This window comes from Jaculus jaculus, chromosome 9 (assembly GCF_020740685.1).
Source record: "Jaculus jaculus isolate mJacJac1 chromosome 9, mJacJac1.mat.Y.cur, whole genome shotgun sequence".
NCBI classification, from domain to species: Eukaryota; Metazoa; Chordata; class Mammalia; order Rodentia; family Dipodidae; genus Jaculus; species Jaculus jaculus.
The window spans coordinates 63114950-63130518 of record NC_059110.1 but is presented as its reverse complement, the minus strand read 5'-3'; the positions used below and the strand labels follow the sequence as shown (position 1 = coordinate 63130518).

At 36.6% G+C, this 15569-nt stretch overlaps 1 protein-coding gene across 2 annotated transcripts in view; it reads right to left on the bottom strand.

The window, feature by feature from the left end:
* Positions 1-15569, bottom strand: part of Hsd17b12 (hydroxysteroid 17-beta dehydrogenase 12) — a 247081-nt gene that overhangs the window by 59280 nt on the left and 172232 nt on the right. For both annotated transcript variants that reach the window (XM_045159260.1, XM_004663338.2), the window contains exons 5-6: positions 5572-5636; positions 4548-4592 (exon numbers count right to left, since the gene is read on the bottom strand). In XM_045159260.1, the coding sequence (XP_045015195.1) occupies positions 4548-4592; positions 5572-5636 (110 nt within the window). The remainder of the gene's footprint in view (positions 1-4547; positions 4593-5571; positions 5637-15569) is intronic.

Here is a 15569-nt window from a genome sequence, read left to right as displayed (position 1 = left end):
GTAGCAGACATCTAGTGTCAGAAGGTGCTACATGAGTGACAGGGGAAAATGATCAACATCTGTCCAAGCAACTTGTGGTCTAAGCTCCTCAGAAGCCATCAACCTGATGTGATGCTCACACAAGTGCAATAGTGGCAAACAGCCATGGTGGGTAACCAACTGCTTTTGATTTGGCTAATGGATCTGCTCAGTGGAACAGAACCCATAGCTGGTTCTGGGAAACAAGTCAGAGCCAAAAAACAAGCCCACTCTCCATTATCAAGCTCCCACTGATTGTGGGCTATAAGAGGGCTTACACCTATTAAATTCTCTCTAATATAAGAATGGTTATCCCATTTATCTGGTACTGACCTTACTCTCCGTTGGAGAATTTGCTTCTCTTTTTCAGATGGATGCAGATAATGAGGAAAGAATCAGCCCACCTCACCTCACCAGGGCCCCAGTTGAAATTATAGAGTAATTGTGGAAATGAGCAAGAGTACTGCTTTCTTGGTGAACCTGGTATCAGCACAAGGGTGAAGGAGAGAGACACAAAGAACACTCAACTCCTACCAAACCAGATATCCAGAGAAAAGAGACTCTCAAGACCTCATCACTGAAGCAGACTTAAAACTAACCCACTATGACTCAGGGAAATTCATGGAAGAAAGGGCAGAAAGATCATTAGAGCCACAAATTGGGACATTATGCACAGAGACATTGCCTCTTACTCCTAATGGCTAACCCCACAATGCACAACCTGCGTTCCTCAACAAGGAGGGTCCCTGTAAAGAGGGGAGGACAGGGAGGAGGCTAACAATGGCACCAACATGGGTGTATATGGATGTGTACATAACTGATAATACTTTTTTTTAAGTTAAAACTTTTAAAAAATCCAGCTGGGAAAAAAAAAAATCGGTAGCAGAGGCCAGTAAGCTAGAAAAGGGCTGTAAGAGGGGAGGAGTGGGGAGGACTTAACAGAATGGTATTATATATATGTAAGTAGATGAACAGATTGCTGAGGGTACAACAGCCTAAGGGAAAGACACTGAGTGAAAGCTGGATGGGGGAAGGTTAATCAAAATTCAAAATGTTGTGAATAAGCCATATGGAAACCTATTTTTTTTAAATAATGGCACATCCAGAAGCCATAGACTATTAGTAGAAAAATTTCAGTGCCAGGGATGAGACACCTTCCAATGAGTTGTTAGCCAGGGGGGTCCCTGATACTCCCAAAACATTACAGGCCATTGCCAAGGCTCTTGGTTTTCCACAAGAAATCGATGGCAAGTCCCTACTGCTGAACACTTGACATGCCTGGGCTACAAAGTCACTGAAAAATCAAGCTGGAGCTGAGCTGAAAACCTCCTCCCTGTGGACCATCTGACAGAAAGCTGGCAAAAACTGCACGGCATGTAGCCCTATGGGAGACAGAAGTCATCAGAGGTAAAAACAGTGGACATGAAAGCCTTATGTTTGGCCAGCAAGGCCAAATGACCGAACAGATGCAATAATGGCATGTCTCTCAAAAGATGATGACATCAAATTAAAAGAGAGACTAAAGGAGAGAGAGGAAGAGGATATGATGGAAAGTGGATTAGTTAGGGGGACATGGGGGTGATGTGGGAATTACCATGATAATTCTGAAAGTTGTCAATACAAAAGTTAAAAATAAGTAAATCAACAAATAAATAAATGTATCACACAATACAGTTTGGAGTAGGAAGAAAACCTCAATCTTCCATACACTAAAACAAGTATCTCAAATGAGAAATAAATAGTACAGATAAGATAGCTAATCTTTGGACTGCTATGGAATTCAGTAGGCAACTTATTTGAATTTGGTGCTCTATTTGCCTGCCTTGGCAGCTGTGGCATCCATCTCCATGATTGTTCTAATAGTAATCAATAGCAATTTAACAGTTGCAATATTCTTTCTCCAGAAATAAAACTGGAACTATTTTAGAAAAGTGTCTCTCAATATCCTGAAATTTAATTGTCTCTTAACTCTACTATATCTAAAATAAAATCCTTGTTCTTGATGAGAAATTTATACCTTAGATTTTAGACAAAGAGCATTTGAAACTGACCCTACTGCTGAAGACACCACTGCAAGCACAGGATAAGGAGAGATCACACTAGAATTGAGAAGGAAGACAGCTCCCTGATGGTTAGCCCTCATAGTACAAGAAGTGCTATGTGAGCTACTGAGGCTTACAAAATAAACAAGCCTGGTAAGATTCACACATGTGTGCAATAGTGGCACACAGACTACAGAAGTAATCAACTGTTCTCTGATTGCATATGAGGCTCTTTCAGTGGAAGGTAATTCATACCTGTCACTGAGACCCAAGTTGAAATGTTATAGACAGGAAAGTTATAGACTCTAGAGAGAAGTTCCCACTGTCATTTGGCTAAAATGAGGGGGCATGCTCATCCCAAACTATTTGAAGGTACTATGGTTATTCCCTTTTATACATGCTACTCTCACTCTTGTTGGAGAAACTGTTTTTTTTTTTTTTAACTTGTAGCAGATAACAGGGAGAACCAAGACCCATCAATGTGACAAGAAAAGATAGCCAACTGCCTAGCAGTAGATGAGTCATCTCTATCATATCTACCAGCGCCCAAGAGACACTACACAGGAAGTGAAAATTTAAACTCCAGTGTTGCTCTCACTGCTAGGCTGGCAACCACCTCTAGGGAGATAGTAGTAGACACAAGGAGACTCAAAATTCATAAAAGCAGAAATTCAGAGGCTGCAAAGAGAGCAACACTAAAGGAGAATTATACTTGCCAAGATTCAGCAAACATTGTGGAAGAGAGGGAAGAAAAACTGTAAGATCCACAGGGTGAGAAGGTGTATCTCAAGACATCATTCCCAGACTAAGACTGCTTTTGCATTTAAGACCAACCCCACTGAGGAGGACCCTCAATGGAATGGGGACAAGAGAGAGATACAAGAGTATAATTCAATGAAAAATGACGAGATATGCAACATGCTCATATTATAAAATTCATAATAATAATTTTTGAATACATAGATTTGTTCATATTAACCACATCTAAAATCATTAATTGTGTGCACTGGGTTTTGCTCCATCTGTACTCACAACTCCACTTACTACTCACCTCATTTAAATGTGAAAACAAAACAAAAAAACTGCTTAATAATAAGGGAGAAGATACATCTGCATAGATTGATTGTTTTGCAAAATCAGTTGCCTTTCTATAGCATTTATTTGAGGTGCCTTTCAAATATCAACCTGGTAATACTCTTTATCTTTAAGAAAAAAACTGAAATAATAAAGCTAAACATGTACGTTACACACACACACACACACACACACACACACACACAGAGAGAGAGAGAGAGGGAAAGGAGAGAGAGATGGCCATATACAAAAAGTTAGGCCAAGCATCACTTTGTTTAAACCAACCCAAGTAAGGGTTATAGTCTCAGGACATAAAAACAGTTTTTCTTAAGCATGCACAACAGAAAAAGACTCAGGCTATGACAAAATGAAAATTAAAATTTTTTTTAATTTAAAAAATTTAAAAAAAGAAAATTGATAACTAATTCTTATTTATATTACCTCTCTGCTACACTTTTTTTATTTCCTTAAATAATCTACAGGCATAAACTACTTAAAATGTATTTTGCTCTCTAAAGAATGTTGAGATTAAAATACCTGACACTGCCTATGGCACATCTTCCCTGGTTTGGTACATAAAATGAGGTATGGCAACTTTTTGTAGCTAGTTATAAACATAGAGTTTAGAAATAGTCATCTTTTCTAATTGTGGATCTTTTTAGTAGATATGCACCATGTATCTTTTTTGTTGGTATTCACAACTGACATGCCTAACATATACACAGCAACTAGGTCTTTTTATTATGCATGGCTAATAAAAATCACTCTCATTAGTTTCTAGTCTTCAACATTCAAGTTAGCAATTCACATGGGTCACAGGGAAAATGAAATGAAAACAATTTGTCAGTAATGAACAGTAAGCAAATAAAGTTAATCTTCAACTGAAGTTAGTCTGTTTAGTTCCTGTACACAGTTATTTCACACAGAAGATAAATAATAATTTTTTAAGTTCTTAGAAAGCAAAATAAGACAAACACATGTTTGGTGGTCAGTATTTTCAATTTCCTGAAACACTTTCATCTGGAATATATATTTACTCTAAATAAGAAATTACAGCAGTGAATGAATGTCTAACATTGGTGTTTTTATGAAAAATGCCAACAGATTTTTTTTTTCTTTTTTGACAAGAACTTGGGTAACCCAAGGTGGTCTCAAACTCACTATTGTAGCCAAGGATGACCTTGAACTTCTCCTCATAATGTTTCCACCTCCCAAGTGCTGGGATTACAGGTGTGTGGCACCATGATGGTTTTATGAGGTGCTGAGGATCAAACCCAGTACACTTTGTGCATGGCAGAGAAAACACTGTACCAACTGAGCTACATCTCCAGCCTTATATAAGTATATTATATAGGTGTTTTGAAATAGAAAGAACCAAAAGTGGGATGACAGATTTGTAACAAAGCTGCTTACCTTACAAACAGACAGAATATTAATACTGATCAATTTCTTGATGGTCTGCAAAAAAAGAATTGATAATTCTATATAGATTTGATCATGGAAATGAATATATTACACATATACTTAAGTAAGCTAGTGGTGCATTCAGTCTCCCCTAACATTGCAGAGTAATGAAAAACAGGACTTGCAGTGAGGAGACAGATTTTACTTTCTTAGTGTTGTGTCTGCAACAAAAGCAGTAATTCATGCTAATATGCAAAGGGCAAGATAAATGTACAAGTCAAATTTAAAAGGAAAAAGACACTTTAAATCTAATGTAAATACAACACTTTGCAATTTTCTTTCTCCTAATATGAGTTGAAATTATTGAAGCTAAGATTTTGCATCTTTCTGTTTTTCTAGGTAGGGTCTTGCTCTAGCCCAGGCTGACCTGGAATTCACTATGTAGTCTCAGGCTGGCCTTGAACTCACAGCAATCCACCTATCCCTGCCCTCCTACCCCAGTGCTAGTATTAGTATTAAAGGCACGTGTCACCACAGCCGGCTTGAATAGTTTTTTTTTAAACTTCTATAGTCCTTCAATGCTTTTTATGGTGTTTCTAGTTTTCACTATATCATATATATCAAGGTTGTAGCTTTCATTCTGGTATAACTGGTTTACTTGAATCAACTATGTGGCTATATATTGATTTTAAAATTGATGTTTAATATCCCAATAGATAAAATACACCTGTCTTGACATAATACAAGTAAGAATAATGAAACTAGAATGATTACTGATCTTAGCACTATATAAATGAGGTTATAGATATTTTCTAAGTCAGTCCTTTTAGCATTCCTATGAAGCTGTCTGTTTTATGGATTAGTAAATAAACTACCTGTGGGTAAGTTCAGCTCCAGACTAACTCAGGTAGTAAGTAGAAGAGCCAAAGTATGACAAACAGGCAGCTAGACTCTAGAGCTAAGTCTGAATCATTCTACCAACTGTCTAACCAATACCTGCATACATATTTTTAAGCAGAGCCAAAAGACTTACGTTGTCCAAGTCAGGAATTTCCAAAAAGTATTCAGGATATTCATATGACATTCCCACATTGTTCACTGAAATGAGATGAGATCATTAGCTGACTAGAATGATATATACAATTATATAAAATACTGTTCATGTCTGGTATGATCTTTTCTGCATCATTCTATCTAGAAGTATATATATCTTTACCACAGCCAATTCAAATGTCCTTTCTTTAATTAAGCCTTCTGTACAGCTCTATGTTCTGTCAAAGGAATTTCTGCTCACCTTTGCCCTTCCATACCTAGCTTCTTAGGATAGAGTGTTCTCCCCTTGTACTCGAGTTATTTGCAGATACCACCAAGCTCTTCACTGTATGTCAGATCTTCACAGCATAGTAGAAACAGTGGAGAGTGTTACAAAGCAGGAGATTGGAAATAGGAGTTGCAGTTATAGCTACTGCACAAAATGTGTGACATTTGGTAGGTCATAGCCAATATATACAATATATACATCTCAGTCTGTTCACCTATAATATATAGCTCATTTATTAATACAGCCAATATTTTTGTATTTTTTCTTTTTTCTTAGGTAGGGTCTCACTCTAGCCCAGGCTGACCTGGAATTCACTATGTAGTCATCAAGGCGGCCTCAAACTCACGGAAAACCTCCTACCTTTGCCTGCTGAGTGCTGGGATCAAAGGTGTGTGCCACTACACCCAGCTTCTTTTGTTTTTATTTATTCATTTATTTTAAATATTTTTATTTTTATTTATTTATTTGAGAAATAGAGAAAGAAGTGGAGATACAGAATGGGTGTAGCAGGGCCTCTGGCCACTGCAAACAAACTCCAGATGCATGTACCATCTTGTGTATCTGGCTTAGGTAGGTCCTAGGTAATCAAACCTAGATCCTTTAGCTTTGCAGTCAGGACCTTAACTGCTAAGCCAACTCTCCAGCCCTTATTCTGTTTTTAAATCTGGGAGCTTTGCAAGTAGAACAATTGATTCACAATCCTTTTTTGAAAAATATTTTTTTATTTACTTATTTGAGAGAGGGGGACAGAGAGAGAAATAGGCAGGCAGACAGAGAGAGAGAATGGGCACACCAGGGCCTCCAGCCACTGCAAACGAACTCCAGATGCATTCGCCCCCTTGTGCATCTGGCTTACATGGGTTCTGGGAATCAAACTGGGGTCCTTTGGCTTTGTAGGCAAGTGCCTTAACTGCTAAGCCATCTCTCTAGCCCGACTTCACAATCTCAACATGTGCTACAAGTATAAATTGGAGATAAGGAAGAACACAAACAACTAAGCTAGCAGGAAGTGTTATTCAACAAACAATTTTCTGAACTGTCTCTGCTAATTGATTAAAGGAAAGTGATCAATTATTCTCACAAGGAAAATGAGAACAGCTCTTTATCACTGCTCTCTCTAAGGAAAAAACAAAAGCAATGTTTTAGTCCAAATAGTATCATGTAGAAGGATTATGTCTTTATTAAGTGTATATAATGTTAAACCTAGAAATGGACTCTGAGAACATTAAGTCTAATTTTAATTTTATGAGTGAAAATCTATACAAAGCCATGATGGTAATTTGTCCTACATCAGGCATCAGGACTCCTAAAACCCTTTATTGCTTATTGGCTGTACTTGTGCTAGCTACCACCTTCCCACAATAAGGAATCCCTTCAGAGTGCTGTTATTTAACAGTATGAACAATTCTTGTTCTTGTTGGCACTCAGAAAACAATACCCCAAAATATGGTTCCATGGGATGCAGATCATTTTAAGTTAAGGACATTCTGGGTATTTACCGAAGTTACTTTATTTACTTAAAAGCTTTATTACCCAGCACTCGGGAGGCAGAGGTAGGAGAATTGCCGTGAGTTGGAGGCCACCCTGAGACTACATAGTAAGTTCCAGGTCAAACTGACCTACAGTGAGACCCTACCTCAAAAACCAAAAAAAAAAAAAAAAAAAAAGCTTTATTAGCCAAGGAAGATTAAACTCATGTCACTGAAGTGACTGAAAGTCAAACATTACAGCTACATGCTAGAGAAACTTTGTTTCTTCTCAGGGCCTACTCATTGTTTCTACAACCATTTCCAAAGCTCCAACCATCTGTGAATTTCCCATCAAAAGGGCTCAGTGCACATAAGCACATGAGTAAATCTGTACACAGTTCCTTCAGTTACTCTATTACTGCCAGTTTATTTCAGAAGACTATACCAGCAAACTTTGTATGTCTCTACACTATTATTTCCACAAAGCGCAAAAGAGTGGCAATCTTTTGAAGACAAACCCGTTGCAGTTTTATTCTGAGACAATAGGTGGCAGCAATAACCAAAGAGCATACAAAGCATTCAAGGACCTGATGAAGAAAACCATGCTTTAGGTAGGCGTAAAAGATGGAAATATTCCCATTAGAGTTTAATCTCATTAAGAATGGGTGTGGGTACTGCCATTTCTTTATAAATTACAAGACTCCTTAGAGGATTTACAAAACCAAACAATGTCACAAGCTGTTCTAACCTGATTCAAAAAAGTTGAAAATCTCTTCTAAAGGGTAGTATCTTACATTAGTCTTAAATATTACATTGTTAGTGAGATTTCCTGAGTTCTTCAGTCAGCTACTAGACCTAATTTTTTTGTTTTGTTTTGTTTTTTTGAGGTAGGGTCTCACTCTGGTCCAGGCTGACCTGGAATTAACTCTGTCATCTCAGGGTGGCCTTGAACTCATGGCAATCCTCCTACTTCTGCCTCCCAAGTACTGGGATTAAAGTCGTGCGCCACCACGCCTGGCTTAGACATACTTTTTAATGACACGCAAATTCTTTCATGGAGCAATATACCACCTCTTTTAAAAACATATTATCTGTGTAACTTCTGAATTCTCAACACTGTAGCAGTAATCACTATTAGGACCTTGAACTTTTAACTAAAAGTCTTTCTCATCAGTTTCTCATGGGAGTTCTAAGTCTGGGAACAGAGTTACACAAGAGGTGAGACAGAGAACACAGGTATACACAGAAAGACCAAGAACATGGACAAATGAAATGGACAAAAGTTGGTGGCAGACAGATGCACAATGCAGCATGGAGTGGCAGGAAGAACTGCCAAGTAGCTGTGCTTAGATATACTCTGTCGACCCATCCAGAACTCTAGAAAACACTAATGCAGGCTAAGGGATAGATTTTAAAGATGCAGGAAATCCACATCTATGCAGAGTGTTATATTAATATTCTAAATTATCATACTTCTTTAAAAGCACTCTAGACTTTCATTCTTTTTGTTATTGTTGTTGGTTTTTTGAGGTAGGGTTTCATGCTAGTCCAGACTGACCTAGAATTCATTGAGGCTAGCCTTAAGCTCCTACCTCTGCCTCCCAAGTGCTGAGATTAATGGCATGTGCCACCACACCCTGACACATTTCATTCTGGAAAACAAAACAATATATACAAGATTCGTTCCAAGTTCATATGCTGCTGATCTTAGTAGATCTAAAATCATCTATCAAAGTAAGTTGCCAGAGATATAATGATGTCATCAGAAAATTAGATTTTTTGGTATCTGGGTTGGCCATGAGGACAGAGCAAACAAGAATAAATTACTAGAAAATAAAAATCCATTCAGCCACTAATGCCACACAGACCATTATTACCCAGCTTGATTTTTTTTTTACATTAATCAAAAACATAAGAAACTAATATGGTTTAAAAATACTTTGCCTAATGGTAGTGCTTCCAAATATAAATCACTTAATGTAGAGTATTCTTCTCTATTCCCTTCTTAGAATATCAAGAGAAAAATGATAAGCTTGTATTTTAGTTACATATATGGTTATATGTACTAATCCAACTTAATCACTTAAGAGTTCATTATTAAAATCTACTTCAAAGAATAATAGCATTTCATTAAATTTGGAAATAAACTGACTTTTCAAATGCAAGCTCGAGTAATAGTGAATATACCAAAAGTGTGTGTGTCAGAGGTAGCAGAAGAGAATCCTCCAACCTTAAATTTTTGTAAAATGGGTTGGGGGAATAGCTCAGTGGTAGAGTGCTCGCTTAGTACCTAAAAGGCTCAGAGTTCCATCTTTAGCATCAAAAATCAACAAACAAACTGTGCAAGATTATAGACACCAGAGTCAGGGTTCCATCCTTGTTCCAATGCCACCAGTTCCTAAAAGCAGCAGGTGATTTCACCTTGATAAACTTGCTTCCTCATCATGCCTGTATATGAAATAGGGATAATAATTTAAGAATAAAATGATAAAATATGCATGCAATTTTTAATGCAATGTCTGGAACAGGTAAATATGTTAATAAATGGAAAAGGAGGTTGTGTGGCCATTTTTCCTACAAATACTTACTAAGCTCCTTAACACCAAGTACCTTGCTTTTTTTGTAATATTTGAGCAGCATCAAAATGGAGAGACTCTTCTGGAAGACAAGCTCTGGTCAGGTGTTAACTTAAACAGGTGTTTATACTGATTAAATATATTCCAATATGTCCTCTACCCTCTTTACTGCATTCAAGTAGATTTAGTCATACACTTTTATGGAAAGCATGTGGAAAGTGGTGCAAAGAAAATTCGTTTTTAGCCTTCTTTAACATATTGCTGTAGCTAGCATATGTTCATACACTGACAGATGATATTTGGAACACCATGTAAAACATTTTGCAAACTTTACAATTTTCATACACTTGTGAGAAGCAATATCCAAACAAGAGAGAGTTTATAAGGCTTTAAATTTGAAATGCCTTAATCAGAAATTGAAAAATTAGGATTGAGTCATAAGCAACACACTTCCTTTATCACTGTTTAACTATAAATTGTGTCATGATCCTTGTTACAAAATTAAGTAAGATTTGGCATACATAAAATTAGAAAGGGGGATAAGGAAAAAGAATGACATGAAGTAAATTGTTAAATGTTATCTAATAGGGAAATACTTATCAATTTCTATATTTCTGAAACCATAGGGCCAATATCCAGTATTAAGTTAAAAGTTCTGCTTGTATTAGTAGTTTTTGAGTAAAAGGAAATAAAATCTGAATTCTACACGTGTTGTGCTCACTTTAAAAATCTAAACTCTTGGGGCTGGCTAAAGGCACTTGCTTACAAAGTCTGCTGGTCTAACTTCAACTCCCCAGTACCCATATAAAGCCAGATACACAAAGTAGTTCATGCATCTGAAAGTCATTTGCAATGGCAAGAGGCCCTGGCATACCCTATGTCTCAGTTTCAGGATCTCTGTCTCTGCCTCTCTCTCAAATAAATAAATCCAATTTCAGTTAACACAACACATCAACAAGATAGTGTGCTTAGTCTGATAATGTTTTTCAGGTATGTTCTTCTATTTAAAAGAATCCTATATAATCTATTCTGCTTCCATGACTGTCTTTACCAGGCAATATAAAGAAGAGTCCCCTTGTAGCAAAGAAGAATACTACTATCCAGTGATCCAACTGGCTACTTAAACCTCCACTGGATTTCTCTACAATCAGTGCCCTGTCATAGAGAAATGCCTATTGGTTGTTCAAGATGAAATCTGGATGTTGCTAATTACTAGTTGCCTAATTCTGGACAATGAATTTCACCTCTTAAGTTTGTTTCTTATCTATAAAATGGGCACAGAAAAACTAAGATTTACCTTATAAGGTTGTTGTTGAGGATTAAATGAGATCCATGCGCATGATGCATACAAAAGTATACCCATTAAATGTTGACAATAATGATTTAAAACAAAACTATCATTGTTAGTCTTAGAAGACCTCCAATGAGGACTCTGATCAGAAACTGGTCTGTTTCTATTTCCTAACCCTCTGTCATCACTTCTTTTTCTACTGTCACTATCCTAAGATGGTTGCCTTCTACTTGGAAGTTAGAAATATTTCTCCAAAATTCTAATGTTATCAATTCATGCGTAAAATTCTACTATGGCTTCCCAATAATATCTGTTAAACTAGGTCACCTGAGCATGCTTCCATGCTCTCAGTCCCAACTTAACACACCAGTTTCACTTATAAGACAAAGATGTGTCATTCAACACAGCAGTCAAGCCTTTAGTCAATCCCAGATAGCCAATTGCTCACCCCATGTTCAAACATGGTAAACACAGAGCAGTAACAAACCAAATTATTTCTGTACCTCACTTCTATTTCTATTTCTTCCATTTCCTATCCCTAAGGCTGCCTGTCCACACTGCAGAGCAGAGCTCTCTAAATCTCTTTATATCCTAAAGAAGTCTTCATATGCAAGTAGTTCTTTGCTCAAACTGTTTAATTTGAATTTAGTCAATTCAAAGGTTTTCTTGCAACAACACCAAATTCATGAACCTGATTTTTAAGGTTTTTGTGATGTGATTCTCCTTAATCATCAGACCTTCTCTTGCTAGCTACTGTGCCCTCTGAAATTCTGCTCCTGGTTCACATAGAAATCGTCTTTCATTTCCTCCAAAATGCCGAATACATAGACAGCAGGGTGCTTGGATGTGCTGTTTCTTATACCAGAAAACTCTTTCCACATCTTTTCTCCCAGTGAGCTTGAAAGCATCAACTTAACTACTATTTTCTAAGGGAGACAATATGTAATATGTTTAACTTTCTCAATAGCAGACTCATTACAGGCAACATACTCCCGACTACTTTACTATAGCTATCTTTTATAAAAGCAGAAACAATATAATCATTCATTTTACTGTTTTATTTACTGCTACAACTCTAGAATTTTACTTGTTTAATGGATTAATATATGGCTGACTGGATGAATCAATTAACCAACAGGAGTAGAGAGTAAATAGTGGCTACCCAAATGCTGGGACAAGTAGAAGGGAGGATGAAGAGGATAGGGGAGCAAAATTAAATAGGAGAAATAACTTCGAACATTCTATAGTGTAGTAGAGGAGCTGTGGTTTCCAACAACTAGTTGTATATTTCAACACAACTAGTGGGATTTTCAGTGGTCCTCACACAAAGAAACAATATACATTTGAGATGACAGATATACCAAATACTATGATCTCATCATTATATATGAGGCACATATAAATTTTCACCTACAACACTTATAAGACATAGTAATTTTTAAAATATGAATCAAAAAGTAACTTTATTTTTCCAAAAGGACCATTCTTCCCTCTTCCAGAATAAAGAATCTCACTATTATAAAATTAAAGAAGTCATGATGGTAGTGGACTTTGAAAAGGTACTGTCAGTGACATATTTCAAGACCAAAGTTACTCCTTTGGCCTTGGTAAAAGACACACCCCCAGGATGTATTGTGCAAGCTGGAGCACAAATGAGAGCCTCTCCCGAGGATCAAATAAAACCTTATAGGGCTGGAGGGATGGCTTAGCGATTAAGGCATTTGCCTGCAAAACCAAAGTACCCAGGTTCTATTCCCCAGGACCCACATTAGCCAGATACACAAGGGGGTGCACGCGTCTGGAGTTCATTTGTAGTGGCTGGAAGCCCTGGAATGCCCATCCTCCCTCCTTCCCTCCCTCCTTCCCCCTCTCTCTTTCTCTGTCAAATGAATAAATAAAATATTTTAAAAATAAACATTATAGCTATCATATTTTGTTAGCCAATTGTTGCTATTCACAGAATGATGTCATTTTCTCAAAATAGATGAATTTTTATAAGCCTGCTGAAATCTCCATTTCTTGGCATTTGCCTCAAAGGTAACTGTAGATGCTTACTTTTTAAAATAATAGATTAAGAATTCAACTTCTCAACTCTATAGTCCCATCAATTCATGGTGGCTTCTCAGTATAAATTTGCCTGTCATGGCTGCTTTCTTTCCATTTACCTCACTGAAACTTTCATGACAAAGGGCTTTAGAATTTTCCTTTGTAATTCTGAAATTATTAATGTTTTTTATTAAGCATTGATTATATAGTTGGTGCCTAATGCTATTCAGAGTATGTCTTCATACTTTATTTCTCTCATTGCTACTCAAAAGAAAAACTGCCCTATTGCTTAATATTAATTGCTAGGTTTTACTCAAAACCAACCCATACATATAATATTTTACCTAGTAATTTATGAGGGTAAAATCTGTATTAAGCAGAGGAAGGAGAACAAATGAGATGATGTGGGCTTTACTAGATAAACATGGATTTATGTGGATAGGGGTGAAAGAGAGAAAGAGAAGGGGCTATAAAACTAGGAATAATGAGAAAATGTACATATCAGAATACCCTCACAAGTCCCAAAGAGTCACATGTAACCTAGGGGGAAAAAAAAAACAAACTAAACTAAGTTTAAAAGTGAAATATGAGACAGGGTGTGGTTATACACACTTTTAATCTCAGCATGCAGGAGGCAGAAGTAGGCGGATCACCCTGAGTTTCATGCTACCCTGAGACTACAAAGTGAATTCCAGGTCAGCCTGGGCTAGAGAGCCTACCTCAAAACAATAACAACAACAAAAAAAAAAAAAGTGAAATATGACAATGCAATGTCATATTGCAAGGACACAGACTGTAGAAAAACTAAATGTAAGCCTCAGCTAGTGAAATTGTGAATGTGAAAGTATACTTTCAGAAATTATATAAACATCAGTTATAATCACTTTTATCATTAATCTGAATCCAACTAGAAATTAAAACCAAAGTTTTTTGTGTATTTCAACAAATAACTAATAAGAACCATTTAATGACAGTAACTTTAAGACAGTTTCTCAACATCAGTTCTACTGTCATTTTAGGCCAAGAATATTTTGCTTCAGGAGGCTATCCTACATGTGCTGTAAGGATGTCTAGTGGCAACCTTTACCATCACATACTTAAAGCCAGTAGAACTTTACCTTTGCCTTCATCAAGAACTGACTACCCAAAATGCCACCAAACATTACCAGATACTACCTCGTTGCCCTTAGCTAAGAATTTATGCTCCTAAAGCATAAGTAAAATCTAGAAGTTATATTTCTGGCTCCCTTGTATAAACTGAAGATGAAACATGGCTAAGATGAACAAGAACTGAAATAACCAGCACAGTAGCCATAAGCTCCATGTACCTAATGAACATTTAAATAGGTCTAATTAGAATTGAGATATGCCATGAGATACATACACAATTTCAAGCATTTACTATGAGAAAGAATGTAAATTATTTCAGTAATTTTTATACTGCATACATGCTAAAGTTAATGGTCTGGATCTATAAGGCAGAAGACTACCTTATTTAAATTTAAATCCATCTGTTTCTTTTTATCATCTTCAAAATGTAGCTACTAGAGCAGCTAAGATTGTATGTGGCTTGTGTGATATAATCTCATTAAACAGTGTGACACTCATGCAAAAAAGTATTCCTCTTTCATACCCAGTTGCATATAGCCTTGGTGAGAAGGGTAACCAAAAGAGCTCTGTCTTCAGTTTTCTCATTACATTCCCATGCTCTTTGAATGGTGTTTGGTTTTGATGCTTCAATGAAATTACTGCTCTCAGAGGACCAATCTCCAAACTGCTATCTACAGGCCAGAACTCTAATGAAACCTAGAATTACATATCCAACTATCAACACTATCACTTGGACATCCTAGAAGAACCTCAAAGTTAAATGAGCATCATATCCAAAAGGACGCCTCTTCAAGGACTCATTATTTTAATAAATGGTACTATTGATACAGATATTTAAACCAGTACACCATTCATGTGTTCTCATTTCTTCATCCCACATACAATATCTCACCAAATCTCAACTTCCTAAATATTTCTGGGAATCCTTTTTCCTATCCCACTGACTAGGATAAGTCACTATTATTTCCCTCTTTATCAAGTCCTCTTGTCCATATGTACTATTAGTATATCTTGCTCTAGGTAAGAGCTTTGTTCAGTATTGTCTTTCACAACAGAACATTATATTATATAAATATGTAGTATAGCTTTCCTTATTCACTGTTATTAACTCTAGTTCATTCATTGATGGATTAACAAATGACCCAATGACTGAATGAAGAGATGTATAAACTAGTAATTCACAGTTGGACTACAATAGTAATAGTTCCAATAATGTAT